This window comes from Bison bison, unplaced genomic scaffold (assembly GCF_000754665.1).
Source record: "Bison bison bison isolate TAMUID 2011002044 unplaced genomic scaffold, Bison_UMD1.0 scf7180017864451, whole genome shotgun sequence".
Lineage (NCBI taxonomy): Eukaryota > Metazoa > Chordata > Mammalia > Artiodactyla > Bovidae > Bison > Bison bison.
In genome coordinates, this window is record NW_011495013.1 from 6,536,371 (window position 1) to 6,562,131 (window position 25,761).

Below are 25,761 nucleotides of genomic sequence, written 5' to 3' on the forward strand. Positions count from 1 at the left end.
ACATGTAAAAGAATGAAGTCAGAACACTTCCTAACACTATACAGATAGATAAACTCAAAATGGATTAAAGACCTAAATGTAACACCAGAAACTATAAAACTCTTGGAGGAAAACAGAGGCAGAACACTTGAAGACATAAATCAAAGCAAGATCCTCTATAACCCACCTCCTAGAGTAATGGAAATAAAAACAAAAGTAAACAAGTGGGACCTAATCAAACTTAAAAGTTTTTGCACAGCTTTTAAGCTTTTAAAAACCTTGCACACCTACAAGCAAGGTGAAAAGACAGTCTTCAGAATGGGAGAAAATAATAGCAAATGAAACAACTGACAAAGGATTAATTTCCAAAATATATAAGCAGCTCATACAACTCAATGCCAGAAACACAAACAACCCATCAAAAACTGGGAAAATGACATTTCTCCAAAGAAGATGTACAGATGGCTAACAAACACATGAAAAGTACCCAACATTGCTCATTATTAGAGAAATGGAAATCAAAACAACAATGAGATATCACCTCACACCAGTCAGAATGGCCATCATCAAAAAGTCTACAAGCAATAAATGCTGGAAAGGGTGTGGAGAAAAGGGAATGCTCTTGCACTGTTGGTGGGAATGTAAACTGATATACCAACTATGGAAGATGGTATGGAGATTCCTTAAAAAACTAGGAATAAAACCACCATATGACCCAGCAATCCCACTCCTAGGCATATACAAAATTGAACCCTAGGAACCCAAAATTGAAAAAGACACATGTATCCCAATGTTCATTGCAGCACTCTTTACAATAGCTAGAACATGGAAGCAACTTAGATGCCCATCAATAGATGAATGGATAAAGAAGTTGTGGTGCATACACACAATGGAATATAACTCAGCCATAAAAAAGGAGTGCATTTGAGTCAGTTCTAATGAGGTGGATGAACCTAGAACCTATTATACAGAGTGAAGTAAGTCAGAAAGAGAAAAATATATATTGTATACTAATACATATATATGGAATCTAGAAAGATGGTATGATGAAATTTATTTGTAAGGCAGCAATGGAGAAACAGACATAGAGAACAGACTTATGGACACAGGGAGAGGGGAGGAAGAGGGTGAGATGTATGGAGAAAGTAACATGGAAACTTACATTACTGAATGTAAAATACATAGCCGATGGGAATTGCTGTATGGCTCAAGAAACTCAAAGAGGGGCTCTGTATCAACCTAGAGGGGAGGGATAGGGAGGGAGATGGGAGGGAGGTTCAAAAAGGAGGGGACATATGTACACCTATTGCTGATTCATGTTGATGCTTGACAGAAAACAGCAAAATTCTGTAAAACAATTATCCTTCAATTAAAAAATAAATATTTTTTAAAATAATGAAATTAGAACATTTTGTAACACCATACACAAAAATAAACTCAAAATGGATCAAAGACCTAAATGTAAGACTAGAAACTATAAAATTCTTAGAGTAAAACATAGAATACTCTGACATAAATCACATAAATATCCTCTTTGATCCAACTCCTGGAAAATGGAAATAAAAACAAAAATAAACAATTAAATTTAAAAGCTTTTGCACAGCAAAGGAAACTATAAACAAAATGAAAAAACAACCCTCAGAATGGGAGAAAATGATTGCAAATTAAACAACTGACAAAGGATTAATCTTCAAAATATACTAGCAGCTCATGCAGCTCAATACTAGAAAAGCAAACAACCAAATCAAAAAGTGGGAGGAAGACCTAAATAGACATTTCTCCAAAAAGGACATACAGATGGCCAATGAACACATGAAAAGATACTCAACATCGCTAATTATTAAAAATCATTTTAAACCAAGCAAAAACAGTGCTTTTACATGGTTCAAACAAATAAAACCTGGCTTTTCTCAAAACAAACCACAGGCTCATTGCTTCATGGAAGAGACAGCCAGGGAAGGTCAAGTGCCCAGCTGTCAACTCATTGCTGCTGTTAATGCTGCTTTAGTTAAGGATCAGCTCTTGAGACTATAGCTAGCAAGTTTCTAAATGGTTGTTAGACTCTTGCTCACTTTCCAGGGAAGTACCTTCCAAGCTCCACAGAGGCTTCTTTTTATCACTTTCCAAGCAAAATGCTCTTCCCAGAGCTTCTCCATTTAAACCAGTTCTCAGAAGAGTATTGATTATTCCCTTTTTCCATAGGCAACCAGAGAACATGCCTAATTTAGCCTAAACAGCACAGTTGAGCACGATTCTCATCTCCCCTCTAGCAGCCCATCTACATTAGGACACAAAGAAAACCCAACAACAAAACTAAGAATCAAACAAATGGACAATTAAAAGGCAGGGATAAGCAGCTCCTTCACAGGGAAGAGTTCCAAAGAAACCAGGTAGTTTGAGGTCGTGTTATCCATTTTTCCTTCAGTAATCCCAAAGCTCTGTGTGAACCTCAAAAAATAAAAAAAGCAATGCTGGGATGGTTTTATGGGATTTTTCTCTATTATTGTTATCATCTAGGACTTCTCTTTCCTATCATTACTAGCAGTAACAATATTTCATAGAGACTATATTGCATTCATTCTTTCATTCATTAACTCAGTATACAAAGGTTGGAAGGTCATTTACTGGGTGCCAGGCTCTGTGCTAAGCATTTGTCTTATGATTTGTATTCTTCAAATTGCTTCTTTAAAAGAAAATCTGTTCAACAGACTAATCCCAGATGTACACAAATGTCCACAGTTTGATAAGCTGGAGAGGATAACATGCTTGTTTTTATATATGAAGAGTTGACTTTCTGCTCCTTGGCTACAGAGGTCTCACCACCTTTGGCTAAGTCCTCTTTGGGAATGTTAATCCTCAGGTGCCAACAAACTGGGGGCTTCCCAGGTGGCACAGGCAGTAAAGAATCTGCCTACCAGTGCCAGAGATGCGGGTTCAATTCCTTTGTGGGGAAGATCCCCTGGAGTAGGAAATGATAATCCACTCTAGTGGATTCCATGGAAAATTCCATGGACAAGGGAGCCTGGAGGTCTACAGTCCATGGGATCTCAAAGAATCGAACAGGACTGAGCTCCCACACATGCCAACAAACTGGCCAAAAAGGAAATGCAGATGTCCTAAACAGTGGAGTACTCCCTCCCTCTTCCCTTTGTCTAATATTTTCATGGTATGAGATTTTCTACTTTTAAGTGATCCCTTGATATCTATACTAAACTGCCTGGACTCAGTAAAAATTTTTTAAGGAGGCAAAAATAGAAGCACTCTCAGGGAAACTAACCCCCATCCTTACTTGCAAACCCCTAACCTTCTTGATGAAAGTGAAAGAGGAGAGTGAAAAAGTTGGCTTAAAGCTCAACATTCAGAAGACGAAGATCATGGCATCTGGTCCCATCACTTCATGGGAAATAGATGCAGAAACAGTGTCAGACTTTATTTTTGGGGGCTCCAAAATCACTGCAGATGGTGATTGCAGCCATGAAATTAAAAGATGCTTACTCCTTGGAAAGAAAGTTATGACCAACCTAGATAGCATACTCAAAAGCAGAGACATTACTTTGCCAACAAAGGTCCAACTAGTCAAGGCTATGGTTTTTCCAGTAGTCATGTATGGATGTAAGAATTGGACTGTGAAGAAAGCTGAGCGCTAAAGAATTGATGCTTTTAAACTGTGGTGTTGGAGAAGACTCTTGAGAGTCCCTTGGACTGCAAGGAGATCCAACCAGTCCATCCTAAAGGAGATCAGTCCTGGATATTCATTGGAAGGACTGATGCTGAAGATGAAACTCCAATACTTTGGCCACCTCATGCGAAGAGTTAACTCATTGGAAAAGACCCTGATGCTGGGAGGGATTGGGGGCAGGAGGAGAAGGGGACGACAGAGGATGAGATAGGATGGATGGCATCACCGACTTGATGGACATGAGTTTGGGTGAACTCTAGGGGAGGCCTGGCGTGCTGCGATTCATGGGGTCGCAAAGAGTCGGACATGACTGAGCGACTGGACTGAACTGAACTGAACCTTCTTTTAGAATTCCTTATAAGCAAACTTTTCTTTGAAAGGAATCTACAACTGTTTTCAATTAGCCAAACAAAAAGTAAGTAAAAAAGGTGGCTTCAGCAAAACTACTCCTAAAAGAGGGAGAGAGTTTGAGAAAGAAGCAAAATTCACTGGACTACATTGTTAGGGAGTCATGAGACTGGAGGGAATAAAGAAATGCCCAAGCTAGTTGTCTACATGAAAACATTAGATTTTTAAAAATTACTCGTCATAAAAAAGAACAAAATAATTCAATTTACAGTAACATGGAGGAACCTAAAAACTATTATACTGAGTGAAGTAAATCAGATGCAGAAAGACAAATATATATGATATTGCTTATATGTGGAATCTAAAAAAAAGTGTATAGATGAACTTATTTACAGAACAGAAGTAAAATCACAGATGTACAAAACAAACAGGTTACCAGGCGATAAGCAAGGGAAGGGATAAATGGGGAGTTTGGAATTGATATATATACACTACTGTATATAAAATAGATAACTAATAAGAACGTACTGTATAGCAGAGAGAGCTCTACTCAATACTCTATAATGGCCTATACGGGAAAAGAATCTAAAAAAAAGGAGATATATATATATATATTTGGATATATCTCATTAACTCTGCTGTATACCTGAAACTAACACAACATGGTAAATCAGCTATAGTTCAATAAAAATTTAAAACTAAAAAAACTAAAAAATTAAAGATAGAGCAAATGAAGGGGAAAGAATAGTTCTACAGAATAATTAAGCAAGAGGAATGTGAAAATTCAGGCTCACTAATAAAAGCACCAAAAAAGACATTGGGAAAGAATTTGACACATTATTCAAACAAAGAAGTTAGGTAGGGTAAGAGTCTCCTAGAAGATGAGATAGTAGCAAATATTAAGAAAAACACACCATCCCACACAATCTGAAAAGAAAATGCCCTCTCCTCTAATTGGCCAAAATACATAACAATTTTCCTCTACCAAAGACATTTATATGCATAATATCCTCTCATTTATTTAAATGAAATGAAACAAGTAATACCCAAACTGATGCACCTTGAAACTTCTAAATTATCACAGGCTGAGAGAAAGGCTGGAGATTTAGCGATGTATATTATGTTGTGGGGAAATTAGCCCCTCAAAATAGCAGAAGGGAAATTGGCCGCTTAGCCAAATAAACCAGAAGGAACGAATACTCTTACTCAGTAGCTGAGGGATGAGAACTTGCTGGATAATACAGCCAAATATTGAGGGAATTTGTTTCAAGCATCTGCATATTTTTGAAGCTGACAGTGTTCCCCCCTAAAAAGAAGTGCTGGCCCACTCACGTAGTAACACAGAAAAAGATTCACCAAGTTAATAATAATGGGAAACACCATTAAGAAAAAAACTGAGCAAAAATTTCACGTGGGGAAATGGATGGCTCCTTCATGTATTGCTCTCCCTGACAACTGAACACCTATCTCAGTTATATGAGAAGTGAAATTAATCAGTAGCTGTTTCTTGAGCACCTGCTAGATTCTTAGCAAATCTGTGCCAGATGTACTGGAGAAGGAACAGAGTAAATGGAGAAGTAATAAAAATATCAACAACGTGACAGAAGTTTACTAATTATAGAGCAATTCTACAGCAATCCTTAAGCTAACGCATAAAAATCACAAACTAAACTAATGATATTTATAGTAATGAGGTGGCTCATTTCTTTGATACTCTCCTTTATCTGCTGACCACCAGTAAAATACACCTCACTGCCAGGCTAGGTTCTCTCACCAGCTCCTCCCAAAATTCACCACATTTTTTACATCTCTTGGCCCCTACAGAATACCTATGCTGTCACCTGACATAGTATAAATTCAGTAAGGGCAAAAACTCTCTTTTAAGATCCTTTAAAATTTTCCTCTCCACCTTTACAATAGAATTCTTTTGAAATATATTATAAATAAATATTGTTAATTGAATGTACTAGTACATATCAGGCAGGTTATTTCAAACCAAAAATTCAAAGACATACCTTTTAACATTTTTTAGATGTTTAAAATGTCAAAAAATTGGAAAAACTATGGATTAGCCTATAGTCAAAGTGACTGAGCTAAATCAATTGGTGATTTTTAGCATTGAGGAAATCCACATATATTTTGTGCAAAGCTAGACATTTGGAGAGTGTGTCTAATTTTCTGAGACTTTAGCTTCTATGTAAACTGAACTGCCAGCCCTGAACTGCTTGGGCTTCATTATAAATGGGATAGAGTTTTATTGTCTGGCTTACACTTTCAACAATATAAACATTGACAACCTTCAGAAAAATGAGGAATAGGGTGGGGAGTGAAGCTGTGGGGGTAGGCACAGGAAAGAGTCACCAGTCGTGGTATTTGGTTACAAGAGAGGGGAAACAATTTATACAGGTTGTAAATCTAGACTTTGGAGCCAGACTATTGGGTTTAAATCCTGGCTCAGTTATTTAGGAGGTGTGTGCTTGGACGAATCACTTACACCTCTCTGTGTCTCAGTTAGTCATCTATAAAAGAGGATGAAACTACAACAGGATTGCTATGCCAATTACATAAGGTAATATATGCAAAATATTTAAAATACTCCCTGGTGCTACTAAACACAGGATCAGTTGATGTTCTTATTGCTTTTGGAACAGTATGGACTTTTGCTATGTAAGAGTACATAAAATAACCTGAATATTTAGTTTGACCTGACTCAGTGAACCCAAAAAGAACCATCCTTCTTTGTAGCCATGCTTATGAAAGTAAACATATGTTAAAGAGTATAAAGCAAGCTAGCATTGGTTACAGATATGGATGAGTTTGTAGTAACAGGTTTTTAAATTAGAAGGGAATTTGGATATAATCTTGGTTAACATCATCAGGTAACAGACAGAGAAATGTACACTCAGATATTAGGTTGTGTGATCAAAGAAAAGCCAGAAAACTGAGAGTAGAGACAAAAATCCCTCAATGCCTGGCTGGTTTCTCTAGTTGAGAGTCAGCACAGTGCACCTGAAAGCATCCAAAACACTTCACCAAGGCTCAGTGTCCTCAACCATAAAACTGTATATGTAACAACATGACTTATCTTAGGGTGTTTGTGGAAATCAGAGATAACACACATAAAGTAACTAGCACAATATATATATATACGGCACATGTGTGTGTGTGCTAAGTCGTGTCGGTTGTGATCAACTCTTTGCAACTCCATGGATGCATCTCTTATGTCTCTGCATTGGTAGGTGGGTTCTTCACCACTATGGCCACCTGGGAAGCCCTATAGGGCACAGAAGTAACAATGACGGGGACTTCTCTGGTGGTCCAGTGGCTAAGAATCCACTTCCCAATGCAGGGGATGTGGTTTTGATTCTTGGTCAGGGAACTAAAGATCCCACATACCAAAGGGCAGCTGAACCCATGTGCCACAATTAAAATCTGACATCAAAAATAAATAAATAACATTTTTAAAATAACAATGATTATGATGGTGACAAGCTACTTACTAAATCCCAAAGTTCTACATATTGTATAAATACACTTCCAGCTTCTTCCTTTGTCATATTTGCAAACATAGAATACATGAAAATAAATGGAAAAGTTTACTAGTGATCTATATCCATACCACATACATACACTCCTACATTGTATTATACTAGGTTTACAAGATGCCTTAATACTTCCTTAAATACTAGCTAATATATTAATATCTAGCCTTCCTAATGCAGCATTGAAATTACGGCATTTCCGCTTCTGGAGGAGAAAATAGCCTAAATTTTCAATTATGATGCTAATGTTGGCATTTTTCTTCCCATGTGATGTTATTACAAATAATTACCAAGATATGCATAGTATTACTTCAATAAGCTACTAAAACTGATCGCTTCTCCTCCCTTTGTCATTTTGAATAATGTCTCTTACCTTGTCACTTTTTGCATTTCAAAGGCTAATTTGAAGTCTCAGCTTAACTCTTTCTGATTTAATTTATCATCACCCTCTCAAACATCCTTCAAAGCATTTTTCACTTTTATTCATTCACGTTCACATTCATTTATTCACATTCACATACATATCATTATTTAAATATTTGAAGTCAAGTGATGAATGTCACCCCCTACACTACCCTCAGAATATTCCCAAACTACTACACTTAACAAGTGTTCCATTAATATAGCCATAAATAAATAGGTTCCCAGTAGGAAATTGAATTCATAGATCCATATTCCAGCACATAGGTCTGAAGTAGCAGTGAATATTTGAGGGTAAGCTTATACTACTACAAACATATTTGAATTATTCTAAAACCAAGATTCTACATATTACATATAGTCAATTATAAGAATAATATCCTATCTCCTTCACTTTAAGACTATTCTCCCAGGTTTTCTATTCTTTGACTCCTCAGCACCTTGCATGATGACTAGTGCACAGTAGTTGCTCTGGAAACAGTTGTTAAATTGCTAACGGAGATTTGGCTCTCTTGCTTTAGCAAAATGACAATTTCTCATGAGTCAGCATGTGACACATAATAAAAGTAACAGATGAAAAACATGGTTGGAAATTAAACAAAATTCTGATACTCATGACACTTAAATCATCCAGTTTAATAATTGTGCGATTAAACAATTACTCATTGCCTAAAGAGCATTACTAACTACAGAACATTCAGTACAGAAAAAAGTATGGCTTCAGAGAGGTACAATTTATATAAGACTTAAAGAAGTCATTAAACTACTACTGTCACCAACAAACTGAAATGTCAAGTGGAATGACAGTACCTCTTCACATCCTTATTCAAACTGCCACGGAAAGAGATTTTAAACTAAGTTAAGAAGTGAAAGAAATAAGGATAAATGAGAAAACGAGGTGTTTTTTTTTTTTTTTTTTTTTTTGCATGCTAGCGTAAACTATTTAAAGCACAGCATTTCTAAGAGGAATTTTGAGAATGATTGAGATGAAAATCTGAAACTGGCCTAGTTTATAGAGCCTGTTAGAATGCAATGAGGTTTGTGATTACCAAGCACTGGGAAATCATTGTACTTAACACTGGTGTTGCTCACAGACACCGATATCTGTGTGGGCTTCCCTGGTAGCTCAGCTCGTAAAGAATCCACCTGCGATGCAGGAGACCTCAGTTCAATTCCTGGGCTGGGAATGTCCTCTGGAGAAGGGATAGGCTATGCACTCCGATATTCTTGGGCTTCCCTGGTGGCTCAGCAGGTAAAGAATCCACCTGCAATGCAGGAGACCTGGCTTTGATCCCTGGGTTGGGAAGATCCCCTGGAGAAGGGAAAGGCTACCTACTCCAACATTCTGGCCAGAAGAATTCCATGCATGGTATACTCCATAGAGTCGCAAAGAATTGGACAAGACTGAGCGACTTTCACTTTCAGTGAAAGAGATGACAAAAATGATCCAAGAACAACAAACTGTACTCTCCTCATAATGCATGGCTGCACTTATAGATTTACAGAGATTTTTCATTTTGCTTGATTTTGTTTTCAAAGTGTCCTCCTCAGTTCCCTGTTGTTGTCCACTAGCTAAGTCCAACTTTTGACATGCATGTCTCAGAATGACTATCTGCTGTTCCTGGTCCTCACAGTGACCTGATTCTAGCTCACCACTTAATATCCACCTAAAGTTCACACTTAACTGTGGTAAGGAGGAATTTTACATAAAAATGCAAGTGCTTTTGGAAATTGGTGATAAATGTATTGGTTTTTAGAGGCACCACATTTCCTACTGTCTGATTACTATGGTTGGCTGATTATAATAAACAACTGTGACTATTAGACACTGTGCTATGTGCTGTATGGGAAGACAGAATGAAGCCATAATCAGTTTTATTAAGGAGTTCACCATCCATGTAGGTAAACAAAGTAATCACATATGAAATAATTTATTCAAAATACTTTAGAATATTACAGATGATAACTTATGTGTGGTGCATGCGTTAGATATCAAAGATGCTTCAAGGAAATAAACAATGATAATGATCACAGCTACTGTGACCATCAGGGAAATGCAAATCAAAACCATCTGAGATAGCACCTCACACTTGTCAGATGGCTATCATCATAAAGACCACAAATAACAAACGCTGGAGAGCGTGTGGAGACCCTGTTTAGTGAGGGGCCCTGTACACCATTGGAGGGAATGTAAATTGGTATAGCCACTATGAAGAACAAGAAGGTTTCTCAAGAAACTAAAAATAGAACTACCATATGATCCAGTAATTCCACTCCTGAGTATATTTCCAAAGGAAATAAAAACACTAACACATGTATACCTGTGGTGGATTCATTTTGATATTTGGCAAAACTAATACAATTATGTAAAGTTTAAAAATAAAATAAAATTAAAAAAAAAAAGAAAAACTATATATACCCCCATGTTCATTGCAGCTCTATTCACAGTTGCCATGATATGGAAGCAACCTAAGTGTCCATCAATAGATTAATGGATTAAAAAGATGTAGTATATATGTGTATGTTTATATATATATATATACACACACACACACACACACAATGAAACACTACTTAACCACCAAAAGAATGTTGCCATTTGCTATAGCATGGCTTGGTCTGGAGGGTATTCTTAGTGAAATAAGTCATACAGAGAAAGACAAATAGTTCCTATTTTTTCTATTCTTTTTTCTCTTATTTTGTTATTACCCACATTATGTAGATGTGGACTCTTGCCACAATGTTCTTGAGATCCTTAAGTTTGGTCAAAATGATCCTCATCTGGGAAATAGGGCTAGAGTTTGACTTTGAAGAATAGACAGTAAAGAAGGAGATTTTCAGGAATGCACTTGAATTACTAAATTCAAGGTGCATCTTGAATTATTTATATACTCTTTTAATATCATCCTTTTCTTAAAGATTCTAAGTGGAGCAAATAGCTATTTAATTTACAAATATCCTTGTAAGAATCTATGAGCACTTTAACAGTGAAAAGTCCATGAAGAATAGCTACAGTGAAATGTAAACAGACAAAGCAATTAGGTAGATGGGACAGGAAAGGTGCACAGTGGAGATGTATGCACTTGTATTCAGAAAAGTACCCATTTACATTCCATCCTATCACGGGTTAGGAGAAAATGTCCCACTATGGAAAAGTCCACCTGTCTAAACTTGAACTAAGTATTGTCTTCATTAAACATGCTTCACTGCTCTTCTCTGTTCTAATGAATGATGCCACCACCATCTATCTCATCCTTCATTTCCCTGTCCCAACATCTAATCAGTCATTAAGATGTGAAATGAGGAGTTTGAGGTTTGCAAGCCCAGTCCTACCACTTACCAGATAAATAACTCTGGGCAGATTGCTTGATCTCTAACTAGCAATATCCTCATTGGTAAAACATGGACAAAAATAGAATGTATTTTATAAGTTGTTAAAATTAAAATGTATCTACAATGTCTGTAAAAGTTCTTACTAAAAGCATTTGGAATATTTTGCTGTTATTATTTAATCATAGAAACACAAACAAAAGACTCTGTGTTAGGCTCATCATTTTATACACATGTATTATACACACATACACATACATTCTAATGTCTATCTGTATAGCTATATTATAAATTAAATACTATAAAACAGAATTTAAGAGAACAAACCCTACACTCAGACACAACTAAATTAAGCTAAATATTGGGTCTACCATTTTCTAGTTTTGTTATCTTGAATATATCACTTAACAACTTCAAGGGTCACTTCCTTCATGTGTCAAATAGTTATTGTGAGTTTGCAACTAATTAGCACATGTTAAGCATATCACACAGTACCTGACACAATATAAAAGTCCAAGGAATTTTAGTCATTGTATCATGGGATATTTTTAACAATATATAATGTGCATACATTAATGTATACTTTCTGACTGAACAAGAACTGTGAAATTTATTTTCAAATAATTGTTAAAATATGATTTTATTAAGAAATCTCCACATTTTATAGTTACTTATTGTCCAAACCATCCTATTAGTCCAGATCACCTGTGTCAGCGAGCAAGTAGGTACTCTAAGAAGCAGTAAGGATATGGAAAGATAGAACCACAAAAACAGAGCTCAGCTTAAATACTGGAAGGGCAAAGTCAAAGTCAGAATTACAGTAATGTCGCAGAAGCAAAACATCCACTTTCCCTCCTGAGATGCCTAAAAACATACTCAGGCTGCCCGTAGCTGCTCTTAGAGTCTGCCAATCGGCCTTTTCTCCTTGCTTCATGAATATTCCATAAAGCATAAGCTTTCCAATTCCCAAGAAATAAAAATGGTAACCATAATACTCTGCTAGGCCATTAAGAGTCCATAGGTCACATATAGTGACAATGAATCAAACGACTAGTGAGCTTACCCAAAGGACCGGTGAACTATCAAATATTGTGCAGACTGAAGGCAATTTTAAATGAGGAGTTTAAACACATTTTAAACAAAGGCAGCGTTATTCAAATAAGCAAATAGCTACACAAGTTGGAACACGTTAGAATAATAAAATTTCAACTTACTAAGATAATTAGAATATTTCCTACCAGGAACATATTTTAAAATTTTGCTCTTAACACATTCTTTCCCCTTCTTGATTTCCTTCTCCTTATTTATCTATGTTTTTCTCTGTCTCCTTCCCTTCCTCAATTTTAATGCATTCTCAACCTTCAAAGCTAAACTTAATACTGAAAGTATTCAATGACAACTGAAGCCCCAAAGCCAGGTGTGTTCTGGCAGCAATATGTACTCTGGAGGATGGATGGTCAATTCATTAATCACTGTCCTTAGAACACAGATTCTTCAAGGAAACTGCTCTGGAGATCTAAGTTGTAATACATACATGGTTACACACTGTAGAGGATGTGAAACACATATTTTGATGAAATTTATTATAAATTCCTTCCAAACCTGTAAAGACTGTGACTCTATGCCCTTCACAAACAAATTTCATCATCTTATTCTTTATTATGCCATTTGCACACAGCATGAGGCCCATGCTGCCAAGAGGAGTTACTGAATCCAAGCAGACTTAGCCAACTGGACACACCAAACCTAGCATTCATCAGTGATAACAACTGTTACAGTCAAAAAATGTTTCAAGGAGGTATTAGTTCTCATCCCACCTTTGGAAATTCTGCAGAATAGTTTTATGCTAGTTAAGCAGTACTTTCAAGTAAATACAATAACACTATGCAAGGAGTCTTATCACCTTGCAAAAATGAAAAGAGAACCACATTAACTCATTATAAACAGAAAAAAACTACATATTTATATATGTGTGTGTGTGTGTATTTATATATATATGTCTCCAAATGCATAATCTTTACACTTTAGCAATCCTGGGATCAGGGCGAGTTAATAGCTACAAGGAAAAGTCAATATATTTAATAACTTCCACAATATTAGAAAATGAGAAGTTGAAATATGTTGTTTTAAAAGTTAAACACTGGTTATAATAGGACAGATAGCTTTCAAAGTATATGAAAAAATAAAGAATGTGAAAATTAAGCAATAAAAATGTATTACAAAAGTTAATATTAAGAAAGAATGTAAAAGTTAATGAAATCAGACCAAATAGAATTCAAGGGGTACTATATGGAATCTCCCCAAAGAGGTTATTTTATGATCAAATTCACAGAGTTCAATGAAAATAGAGCTGTTATAAATCTTTACATGTTGAGTATCATAGCATCAAGATGCATAAAACAAAACTAGTTAAAATGCAAAACTAAAACAATCTCATTTTTGGAGAATTTTTCTTAACGTTTTTGGTATTTGAAAGATCAAGAAGACAAGAAGTGACTAGAGGTGACATAATAATGTTTTAGGTAAAATTAGTAACTAGTAGTCAACTCCTTAATTTCCATCAAACATTTATAAGCTTTAGTATAATTCAGACCACAATGAAAATATCAATAACATTCAAATCTATACAGGTAACATTTCTGAATATAAGGTGGTTCAGCTAAAAATACAATGAAGCTAGATAAACAAACAATATCCCATTTGGAACTTATAATATTATCTTCCAAATAATTACGAGCTTATATAGAAAAATAGCAGCATAATTGCAGAATATATAGCAAATAATTATGATAATACATCACCAAAAAGTTATGAATTATGGCCAAAGCTGTATGCAAAGGAAATCTCATTGCAATAAAGGAAACTTTATTATTAAATAAGAAACAGTGAAAATAAATTAAGAACTAAACTCAAAATGCTAGAAAAAGAGTAACAAAATTAATCTGCAGAAAGATGAAATTAAAATAAATCTTGAGTCAACAATAAGAATAAAAAGCAAATAAATAAAGACAGGATAATTTTTTAAAGGAACGGTAGATAGAATTATTCTACCAAGGCCTCAATACAACAAAGCAAAACAACAAACACAACAAAACAACAATAAAAGGCAGAAAGGACACAAAATTACTTATGGGGAAAGGGAAAGGGAATAAATAATGAGTTTTTTATCTGACAATAGTAAACAAAATTCATTTTAATAATTTTGAAAATCTTGATGAAATTGATTTCTTTAGAAGAAAATGTAAGCTATCCAAACTTACTTTAATGGAAGGACAATAATTTTTTCTATCAGCTCATATGTCATTCTTAGAGAACCAGTGCCCTTATCCCTGCACTGGGAAAGACAGCTATAAAGTGAAGGACCCTTAACAGTTTATACCTACCAGGGTAAAGTGAAAGTGAAAGTGAAGTCGTATCCGACTCTTTGCGACCCCATGGACTGTAGCCTATCAGGCTCCTCTGTCAATGGGATTTTCCAGGCAAGAGTGCTGGAGTGGATTGCCATTTCCTTCTCCAGGGGCTCTTCCCGACCCAGGAATCAATCTGGGTCTCCCACATTGCAGGTAGACGCTTTACCGTCTGAGCCACCAGGGAAGCCCAGGGTAAACAGCTAACCTAATTTGTTCTACTGGCATCTTCTCTGGGAGGACTTCCTGGTCCCGGAACTGAATTCTACTATTGTCACAATGCCCTAAAATTTTCTTCCCACTTTGGTGATTCAGCACTATCAAAGCAATGCACCATCTAATGTACCGGTTTTGCTATATATATATACATTTTTTGTAAATTTTCTGTCTCCCCTGTCCTACATACTTAAATCTAAGTCCATAGAGTAAGATAATTGTCAGAGGGCTTTGTGTACCCTTGTTTCTCAGATCATCAACAGTGTCTGGTGCATAGTTGATGCTAAATGTGTATTTGGTGAATGAGTGAAAAGAATGAATGCATGTTTGAATAATTAAGGGGATGAGTTATTACCATAGAGAATAGAGTTGGTGACTTTCATACACTTTGATTTGGGTACATGCAGACAAAAGGAGCTTTTGACTCATTTGTGGCAACTACAATAAGGCTGTGTATAACTGACCATAGATACTTCTTTGATTCAGGAAAGAAAAAGAGAGAGAGATAGTAGAGTATCAGAGGAGGAGGAAGAGAAAGAAGAGAAGGAGGAGGAGGAAGAGGAGGTGATGATTGCTTGCTTTCTCATTTTCATGATGGTTTGCTATTTTTGTACAACTGGTATCCAAAAGTCACTTTTTAATTTTTTTTAATTTGCAGAATCACTCATGTGCCCAATGTAAATTACAGTAGCTCTAATATACTTTCATATCCTTTTAGATCTGTCTCTTTAGGACAAAAATTCTCAGTCTTGGAAGGATATCACCTGCACCTATGAGTCTTCTTGTTCATTGGTTTTCTTTTCTTTTTTCATACAAGGGCACATCCCCATGGGGGCAGTTCTAATGTGGAGCCATGCTAAGAATCACTGTTTTATTTTGTTCAATGAACTCTACTAAGATGCTTTTCCGACCTACTTAAGGGTATCCACAGGTTTCTCTTAAGTGCATACGTAAGATTTTGCCCCCTAAAAATTAAAATTTTTTAAATTCTGAACTTTCATTTGAACAGGTCTGTGTACATCTGTCTCATCCAGAGCTGTTTAATTTTTAAGCCATTAATCATAGTTTCAAAGTTGAAATTTATGATTATCCTTTAACATTTTTTTTTGAATTTTTAAATGAGTTACAAATTGTCATTGGGATTTTCAACAACTTCCTAGCTTTTCCCCTGGCAATGGAAATTTGACCAAGATGCTAAAATCATGAGCTAAAGGATATTAAGTCAAATACCTGCAGAGGTGTTTCAGGATGCTTTTCTCTCAGCACTGGAGCAGCTGAAATTTCCTGGGGGGCTTTTGATGTCTTCCTTTTGGCTTTTTCCATTTGAACATTGGTAAAGTAGTTGACGGCAGCAAACTCAATAAGGGCCGAAAATACAAAAGCAAAGCAGACAGCTATGAACCAATCCATGGCAGTTGCATAGGACACTTTGGGTAAAGAATGCCGTGCACTGATGCTCAGTGTGGTCATGGTCAGGACTGTGGTTATTCCTTCAAGGGAAAAGAGCAAAGAGACAAAATACTTTATGGTTATTTCTACGCAAACAAACAAACGAACAAACAAAAAGATCTGGAAATTTGGTGGGATGGCAGTAACAAAGTTTATAACTCAAAACAAACCATCTTTGATATGATTCCAATCCTAATGGTTCAGTGAAAGTAGCACAGGCTTTGGAGTGAGAGACAGATGTGGTTCAAATACTTACTCCTCCAATCACTGGCTCAGTGTGAGTTGGATTAAGTTAGGAAAACACACTGGGTTTCACTTGATGCCCACTTACTGAGCTTACTATGAAGACTTAAAGTATGTAAGGCAACTAACATATACTGGGTTGATATTAGTACCCAGGCCAATATACCTGAGAAACTCAACACCTAACAAGAAGTGTGACTCACTGAAGCACTGATTCTCAACCAGGAGTGGGAAGATGGTAGCACTGAAAATTAAAGTATCAGAATTTCATGTCTGGGGTAGGCATGGCCCATGTTATTGAAACTCTCTACCAGAAAAATCACAAGTTATATACACTCAAAATCTTTACCTGAATATTACCTATTTAATTAAAATAATAAATGTACTAGTTATAAAATAGCTCAATTTATATAAAACAGAAGGATGCTCCCAAGAAATAGATTTCTAGAACAATTTGGTTTTAAAAATATTGGACATCTCAGTTCAGTTCAGTCACTCAGTGATGTCCAACTCTTTGCAACCCCATGGACTGCACCAAGCCAGGCTTCCTTGTCCATCACCAACTCCTGGAGCTTGTTCAAACTCATGTCCCTTGAGTTGGTGATGCCATCCAACCATCTCATTCTCTGTCGTCCCCTTTTCTTCCTGCCTTCAATCTTTCCCAGCATCAGAGTCTTTTCTAATGAGTCAGTTCTTCAAATTAGGTGGCCAAAGTATTGGAGCTTCAACATCAGTCCTTCCAATAAATATTCAGGACTGATTTCCTCTGATTGGACATCTACTGCCCTTCAGTTTATGGTTGGCAGGAAAATACTGGTAACAAGAATAACAGTATTTCTCTCCCATCAATAAACTTCTGAAGCATATCATCTCCAGAAAAACCTTTTCTGCAGAGCCTGGAAAAATGTCATTCCCCATTCTCAATGGAAAAATCCCACTTGCTACTGAAACTATAGAGAAATGCATTATTTAAGAATGCTAAATATTTGCACAATTGCCCCTTTCTGCATCTTTGTTTCTCTGTGGATCTAATCCATGTTATGTAGTTAAGTTTGGAAATTTATTTGGAGATTTACCATATCCATTTAAATCATTCTATGTAATACCTAGGAAATCTCCTGAATTGATACACTCAGATGTTTGGGAATGATGATGATGAAGACAATAACAATGATGAAGGCATAAACTATTTATTCCAATCCATGCCAATCCCTAGCCTAAAGTCACATGTTAAACTGAAGGGACAGTGAGCCCCATGCAATAATGAAGGAATAAAAATATTTTGATGCAGGGAGAAATTACATTGTCTCTTCAACTCAGCACTTAATTATATTCTACCTTGTATTGTTTCTTAATTTTTCCATTTGTGTGAGCTTTGTTTCCACAACTTCATTAAGCATTGACTCCTTAAGGGCTGAAATATTTAACACCGCTTTGGAATTTACCGTATTTCACATAGTGCCAAGCACATGATAAATGTGTAATAAATAAAAATACATTTTTCAGCTCTTCAGGAATCCATTTTCTTTCTAATCCTTTCTGAATTGTCAGTTTTAAAACATGAGAAATTAGAACAACTTCTGAGCTATGGATCTTTCAAAAATATTCCATAAACTATACAGAGGGAACAAGTTGAGAATTTGGTTGTATTCTTTTTGAAAAGAAATGTTTGTGATATTTTTAATATTTTATAAGTTTAAAACAGACTTAAAATATGTTTATTCAATCAAATATATAAATACCTAAACGCCTATGAAAATGAAATATTGTGAATTTATTAGACTTTGTTTTGGAAAGAGACCGCAGGACTTTTAGGCCTCTTTTTTATTTTATTTTTATTTTTAGGCTTCTATTTTATTTTATTTTTTTTAACTAATTTTATTTTATTTTTAAACTTTACAATATTGTATTAGTTTTGCCAAATATCGAAATGAATCCGCCACAGGTATACCTGTGTTCCCCATCCTGAACCCTCCTCCCTCCTCCCTCCCCATACCCTCCCTCTGGGTCGTCCCAGTGCACCAGCCCCAAGCATCCAGTATCATGCATTGAACCTGGACTGGAGTATACTAACGCATATATATGGAATTTAGAAAGATGGTAACAATAACCCTGTGTACGAGACAGCAAAAGAAACACTGATGTATAGGCTTCTATTTTAAATCTCAGGAAAATGGCACCATCCCTATGGTCATTATGAGATAGTGAATAAACCCTAAATTAATTCTGAAAACTTCTAGCTGCAAAATTTAAATATAAATCAAAGTTTTTCTTCTTATTCATAGCAGGTTAAATGACCTATTAAGAATTCAAAACTGTTCTACAACTTTATTAGGTATATTTCCTCTAATAGCATAGAAATTATACTGAAAGAGCTTGAAAATAAAATATAAACAATGCCATTTAACTAAGAATACTACTCAGAAATCAGAAAGTTTTACAGAGACCATAATGTAATCAAAAAGGTATCTGAAACTCAAATATAAGTTTATTTAAGATTATTTAAGACAATTTAAGATTATTTATTTAAGATTATTTAAGACAATTTAAGATTATTCAGGTTGCTTTGAACATTTTTTTGGCAATAGAGCAATTTCTCCTGAGGATAAGCAGTAATGGTCTTTTTCTCTCCTGCAGTATGAGAAGAAATTTCATCATTAATGACAAGTAAGCAGAATATTAATGCAATTATTGAGTTGTGAATCCAAAAATGACTTTCTGATTGTTAAGGAGGGTACATCACCAAGTTTATGAACATGTTCAACAATATATGGCTATGTGGCTGCTTTGCATTTCTTTTTTATTGTCTAGAGTACACTTGATTTAAAAGTTTGCAGAACGGTCTTTCAGATATTATGGTTCCTATTTTATGACTTGGCAAAATTAAGAAAGTAACTGGCATAAACAGTTGGCTGAGTGTTTGAAATTGCCATCCCTTTAGACATTAAAATGTTTCTCTGTCTGGCGTTCAATTCTAAGAAAGAACTAGCACAACAGGAATGGGCTTCTTACACCTGTGTCTAGGTGAAGCAGTTGGTTAAATGGACACCAACAAAACAGCAAACAGACGTAACCTCTCAGATAAGAAGCCATGCTCCTTCTGCATCTAGGAAGGCAGTATATCTGTCACCACATCCATCCTGAAAATACTTGAATAACCATGGAACTTTTTTGACAAGTTCAGATATTGATGCCAGGCCCCGTTTTTAGAATGCTGAATATGCACCATATTGGCTGGCCCAGGAGCTGGAAGAGGACATTTAAAAGTAGGCTAAGACTATACACAGGAGTGAATTTGGGGTTAGCTACTCCTAGAAAACGAACTAGTAATGATGTAGATGTGCCAGCTGGCATTTACGCAGATTTCATGTTTTACTATACTGGAATAATTAGAAAACTTAAGAGGCATACATCTTTAGTAATAGACCTTTCCAGAAAATTTGGCACATGCTACTTCTCATATTTACACTAATTTTTATTAGTTTTTCTTTTTGCGTGATCTCGAGTGACGTCTCTTACTCAGCAAATTCTTCCTTGAGTAAAGAGAAAAATGAGAATTGGGACAGATAAATGCTAGCCCAGAATTATTTCTTTTTATTTGAATCTCATATGAAATAGACTGTTCACTCCCCACTCCCCACATACTTAAAACTTAACTTCCTTAAGAAAATACCATTGAAAATCTCAACAAACAATTAAATAGTTACTGTTCTGGCACATCTTAGGTCTTAGAAGACTTCATTATTGGGCACAATTTTCCTGGTCAATCCAAACCAGTATCTTGGTGCCTGAGCACAATCAGAAGCAAATGGAAGAGTTCCCACAAAGTATGCAGAGCACACAGCCATACACATCCACTCAGCAGCTCTGAAATCATCCACAAGCTCCCAGGTCCCCAGACTGCCTCCCCCACCCCACCCCTACCACATAAGGACAGAATGGTAGAGTGGACATGAGGGAGTTCTCAAAGTCAGGCAGAAATTGTTTGGGGTTTATCACTTCAATATATGATTTTATACAAGTTTCTTAATCTCTTTGTGTCTATATCCTTATCCATATAAAATTACTAATGCCTAACTTGCTGAGTTATTCTGAAGATTAAATAAGATGATCTCTATCAGTACATGGCAAATTTTATTATCATTATTATTAGTGTTACCAGGGCTGCCATCTATGGGCTCGCACGGTCGGACACACGACTGAAGCGACTTAGCAGCAGCAGTATCCTTACTGTATGATACATAATGTCCTTACGCTGGCTTATCTGGATAGGAAATATTGGATGGATACAGCTATAACTAATGCTCTCCCCCCACACACGCATACCACTGGAAATTTCTATTATTTGGGGACAAATGAGACAGAACAGTGGCTATGAGTTTGTAATCAACCAAGAAAGCATTCAAAGCTCATCAAGCAATCACAATAACTATAAAATAAAGAGAACATTCACATGATAGTATCAAGTAGCGAGTCTCAAAATGAGAGAGAGAAGGCAGCACGGACTGTCATAATAGTCAATGACACTAACAACAGTATTCACTGTGGTAGTCTTTGTATCCAAATAAACTCATTGAATCCTCACAGCCACCTTATGCAGTAGTGACAATTCACCCTGTTGTGACACTTGAGGAAACCGGCAGAAATACCTCACTGAAGGCTCCCAGCTAATAAACGGTAGACTTTAGGTTACAACCTAGGCCATCTTGCTCCGAAGTCTGCACTTTTTGACGTGGATGCCTCTTAATCAAAGGCATCATTAATGGGGCAATATTTTCTGTTGCAGAAATTATTTAGGAGCATAAGATAAAGATGGTAATACATGTGGAAGTGATTTTATTTTTATTTTCAATGATGATAGTTCCGGAAACATTAATATTATTTGTACAAGGGAAAGTTCAGGGACTTTGACCTTATTCTCAGCCCCTAACTTTCTGCCCAGTTGGGTTGTCTTTATAGATGATGCATACAGCCAAGGTTAACTGAGTGTTCACTGCACTTAATGAGACAATAAACACCAAGCATTTAGCAAATTAATCTTTTGTTGGTAACACAGATAGACCTAGAGGTTATCATACTGAGGGGAAGTAAACCAGACTGAGAAAGAAAACTATATATTAATAGGATATCACTTACATGTAGAATCTAAACACTGATAAAAATGAACTTGTTTATAAAACAGAAACAGATGCATAGACAGAAAGGAAACTTATGGTTACCAAAGGAGAAGAAGATGTGGGAGGAACAACTTAAGAGTTTGGGATTAACATATACACTACATACATAAAATAGATAAACAACAAGAATTTATTGTATACTCAGTATTTTGTAATAATCTATAAGGGAAAAGAATCTAAAAAAATATACATATATATTTTTATATATGTCTACATATATATATCTGAGTAACTGTGCTATATAACTGAAACTAACACAGTGTTGTAATAATGTTGTAATAATGCTGTAAAGAGCAATGTTGGATAGGAAGCTGGAATGTTAGGTCCATGAATCAAGGCAAATTGGAAGTGGTCAAACAGGAGATGGCAGAGTGAACATCGACATTCTAGGAATCAGCAAACTAAGATGGACTGGAATGGGTGAATTTAACTCAGATGACCATTATATCTACTACTGTGGGCAGAAATCCCTTAGAAAAAATGGAGTAGCTATTATGGTCAACAAAAGAGTCCGAAATGCAGTACTTGGATTTGGATGCAATCTCAAAAATGACAGAATGATCTCTGTTCATTTCCAAGGCAAACCATTCAAGATCACAGTAATCCAACTCTGTGCCCCGACCAGTAACACTGAAGAAGCTGAAGTTGAACAGTTCTATGAAGACCTACAAGAGCTTCTGGAACTAACACCCAAAAAAGATGTCCTTTTCACTATAGGGGACTGGAATGCAAAACAAGGAAGTCAAGAAACACCTGGAGTAACAGGTAAATTTGGCCTTGGAGAACAGAATGAAGCAGGGCAAAGGCTAATAGAGTTCTGCCAAGAGAACGCACTGGTCATAGCAAACACCCTCTTCCAACAACACAAGAGAAGACTCTACACATGGACATCACCAGATGGTCAACACCAAAATCAGATTGATTATATTCTTTGCAGCCAAAGATGGAGAAGCTCTATACAGTCAGCAAAAACAAGACTGGGAGCTGACTGTGGCTCAGATCATGAACTCCTTATTGCCAAATTCAGACTTAAATTGAACAAAGTGGGGAAAACCACTAGACCATTCAAGTATGACCTAAATCAAATCCCTTATGATTATACAGTGGAAGTGAGAAATAGATTTAAGGGACTAGATCTGATAGACAGAGTGCCTGATGAACTATGGATGGAGGTTCGTGACATTGAACTATAAAGAAAGCTGAGAACCAAAAAACTAATGCTTTTGAACTGTGGTGTTGGAGAAGACTCTTGAGAGTCCCTTGGACTGCAAGGAGATCCAACGAGTGTATCCTAAAGGAGATCAGTCCTGAGTGCTCATTGGAAGGACTGTTGTTGAAGCTGAAACTCCAATACTTTGGCCACCTGATGTGAAGAGCTGACTCATTTGAAAAGACCCTGTTGCTGGGAAAGATTGAGGGCAGGAGGAAAAGAGGACAACAGAGGATGAGATGGTTGGATGGCATCACTGACTCAGTGGACATGAGTTTGGGTAGACTCTGGGAGTTGGTGATGGACAGGGAGGCCTAGCGTGATGCGGTTCATGGGGTCACAAACTGAACTGAACTGAACACAGTGTTGCAAATCAACTGTACTTCAATTTAAAGAAAAGAATTTAGCAGAGTGTATGGCATTACATAATGGAAAGATGCATGTTTTCTTTTAAAAGCAGTTAATAATCAAGGCAACAAAGTCAAAGCAGAATTATTCTCCCCTGTATAGTAGAACATCTGGGAGTAACAAGTATGTGCTAAGTGTGCTATGTACCCTGTAATGACCACCACACATTACTCTACATCTTCACTAGTCTAGGAAGGAGAGACATTTTATCACAATGTTATGGATGGAGAAAATAAGTGGCAAATGTGGGTTTTAAAACCTGACCTACTGGAAAATAAACTTCACTACATTGTTTTCTCTCTTCATTTTCCCATCTATTTTCAATAGCTGAATTTTTCAACACTTGCAATGTGCAGTTATTCTTTAATTGAACCCTCACAACTCTATGAAGTAGACAGTCCCACTACACCTGCTCAACGCCTTCTTGGGGTCACACTCTGCCTGGAGCACTAACCCTCCTCTAAGAGTTTCCCCAGTAGGATTCCAAAACCTCCTTGAGTGAACCTAAGCTTAAAGCGGTGGGGGTGTCCGTGGAATATGTCCCCACATTCAGGTCCTCTGAGAACACTAAGATGGCCCTCATCAGAAAGTCTCTCAATGGATTGGGGTTGAGTGAGAAGTCCCCACGCTCTTCAGCTCCTTCTTACCAGCATTCTTTCAGCTTTTGTGTGATGAGGGGTATTATATCATGGCTTTCTACCAAAGAGAAAAAAGCAATGGGAAGTTGGCATCTTTCATGGGGACTATACCTCCATTCCAGAGCAATTCTGATCATTTTCTTTTTTGTCCTACAACTGAATGCCTTTTCCACTCACAATCAATAGAAAAAGAATAGAAAAATATTAAATTAAATATTATTATAACTAATTGTAATATTTTACAATCAGCCAAAAGCATGGCTGATATGCAAAGGCTTATTAACAGCTAAAAAAATTAAAACTCAAGTGTTCTGGATTTGATACAATGACGAATGATATATAGGAAGCCAGTATATAAACAAAAAGAAAAAATGTGGCATATTCAGAAAATAAAGTGTAGATAGACTACAACAATGAGTTAACAAACTAAGCATATAATACTTTCAATTCAATGCATTTAAACCTTTTGTTCCTCTTCATTAAAAGGCAAATATTTCTAAGGCTTTCATATTCATTCATCCATGACTTTTATTTTAAACTCCCGGTGCATTTCATTTTAACACCTAGACATGATTTTAATTCAATTACACAGCATTAAGCTAGGTACCCAAGAATATCACCCACAGTGAAATTATATCCAGATTCATACTTGGTCTTCACCTGCCAGTTTACAATAAAGTAAATCTGATAGGGACCCAAATGAAGGAATGGAATGCACTTATCCTCTCAAGCTTTATTACTTTGTATTAGCTGATAAGAATGAAATCTTTTGTGATTCTTTACTTAGCACAGCTAGATATATTACTGTTTAATATCTTCTCAGAGATGATATATCTAAAGGCTAGTCCCATGAATCACAATCAAAATGTAAAGTGAACAAAAATAACCAAGAAATGAATTATAATTACCAAATACAGTCCTAGCTGGAACTGATTCCTTATTTATCCAGAATGAAACTTGAGAAAGAATTACTGTCATAATACATGGAATGTATGTTTGAATCATAAAATAACCCATCTTCCGTCTGAGGTGAAAATAAACCGTCATAACAATATATTCACCTGTGAACGAAGCATGAGGAAAATTGTTATATTAATAGGTTCTGTGAGCAAATATTCAATGGTTTTATAATCATATTTCAGAATAACAAACAGTATTCTAGGCAAAGAAAGTATCTGCTCTGCATGACAGCACAAGCATTGAGAAATATGAAGTTCCCAACAAGGGGAAAACAATACTGAGCATCATTACATAGAAAAACATTTCTGTTGTTACATTGTGATTAAGCAATTCAGTAAGTTGGGCTATAATTTTATAAAAATTCTTGCAGTGCCTTCTATTTTAAAGATCTAACACTGCAAAAGCAATTAGACTTCATTTGCAGCATTTGTAAGAGCAGATTTTAGAGTTAACTTTTATGGAAAATCACTTGGAAAAAAACCATGAAAATACACACACCTGTATGAAAATATAAAGCCTCATTTTAGAAAGAATTGTAATACACAGCTATACATTGTATATACATATATGCTTAGAGAAAGGTTGTCTTACTGTCTTAGTTTCAGGAAAAAACTTTCTTTCTAAATGTGATATATATGAAAAAAATATATAAAGAAACACATATAGACCCATCCATAACATCCCTGAGTTCAGGTATGTTTTATTAGCATTTAGACAAAAACCTAAAAAAGATAATAAGTAAATATATCATAAGA

General features: G+C 35.9%; 1 protein-coding gene across 1 annotated transcript in view; it reads right to left on the minus strand.

The window, feature by feature from the left end:
• The window catches only part of GABRA4 (gamma-aminobutyric acid (GABA) A receptor, alpha 4), a 77,218-nt gene that overhangs the window by 30,675 nt on the left and 20,782 nt on the right, over nucleotides 1-25,761 (minus strand). The window contains exons 7-8 of the mRNA XM_010858863.1: nucleotides 24,955-25,107; nucleotides 16,152-16,411 (exon numbers count right to left, since the gene is read on the minus strand). Coding sequence (XP_010857165.1) covers nucleotides 16,152-16,411; nucleotides 24,955-25,107 — 413 coding nt within the window. The remainder of the gene's footprint in view (nucleotides 1-16,151; nucleotides 16,412-24,954; nucleotides 25,108-25,761) is intronic.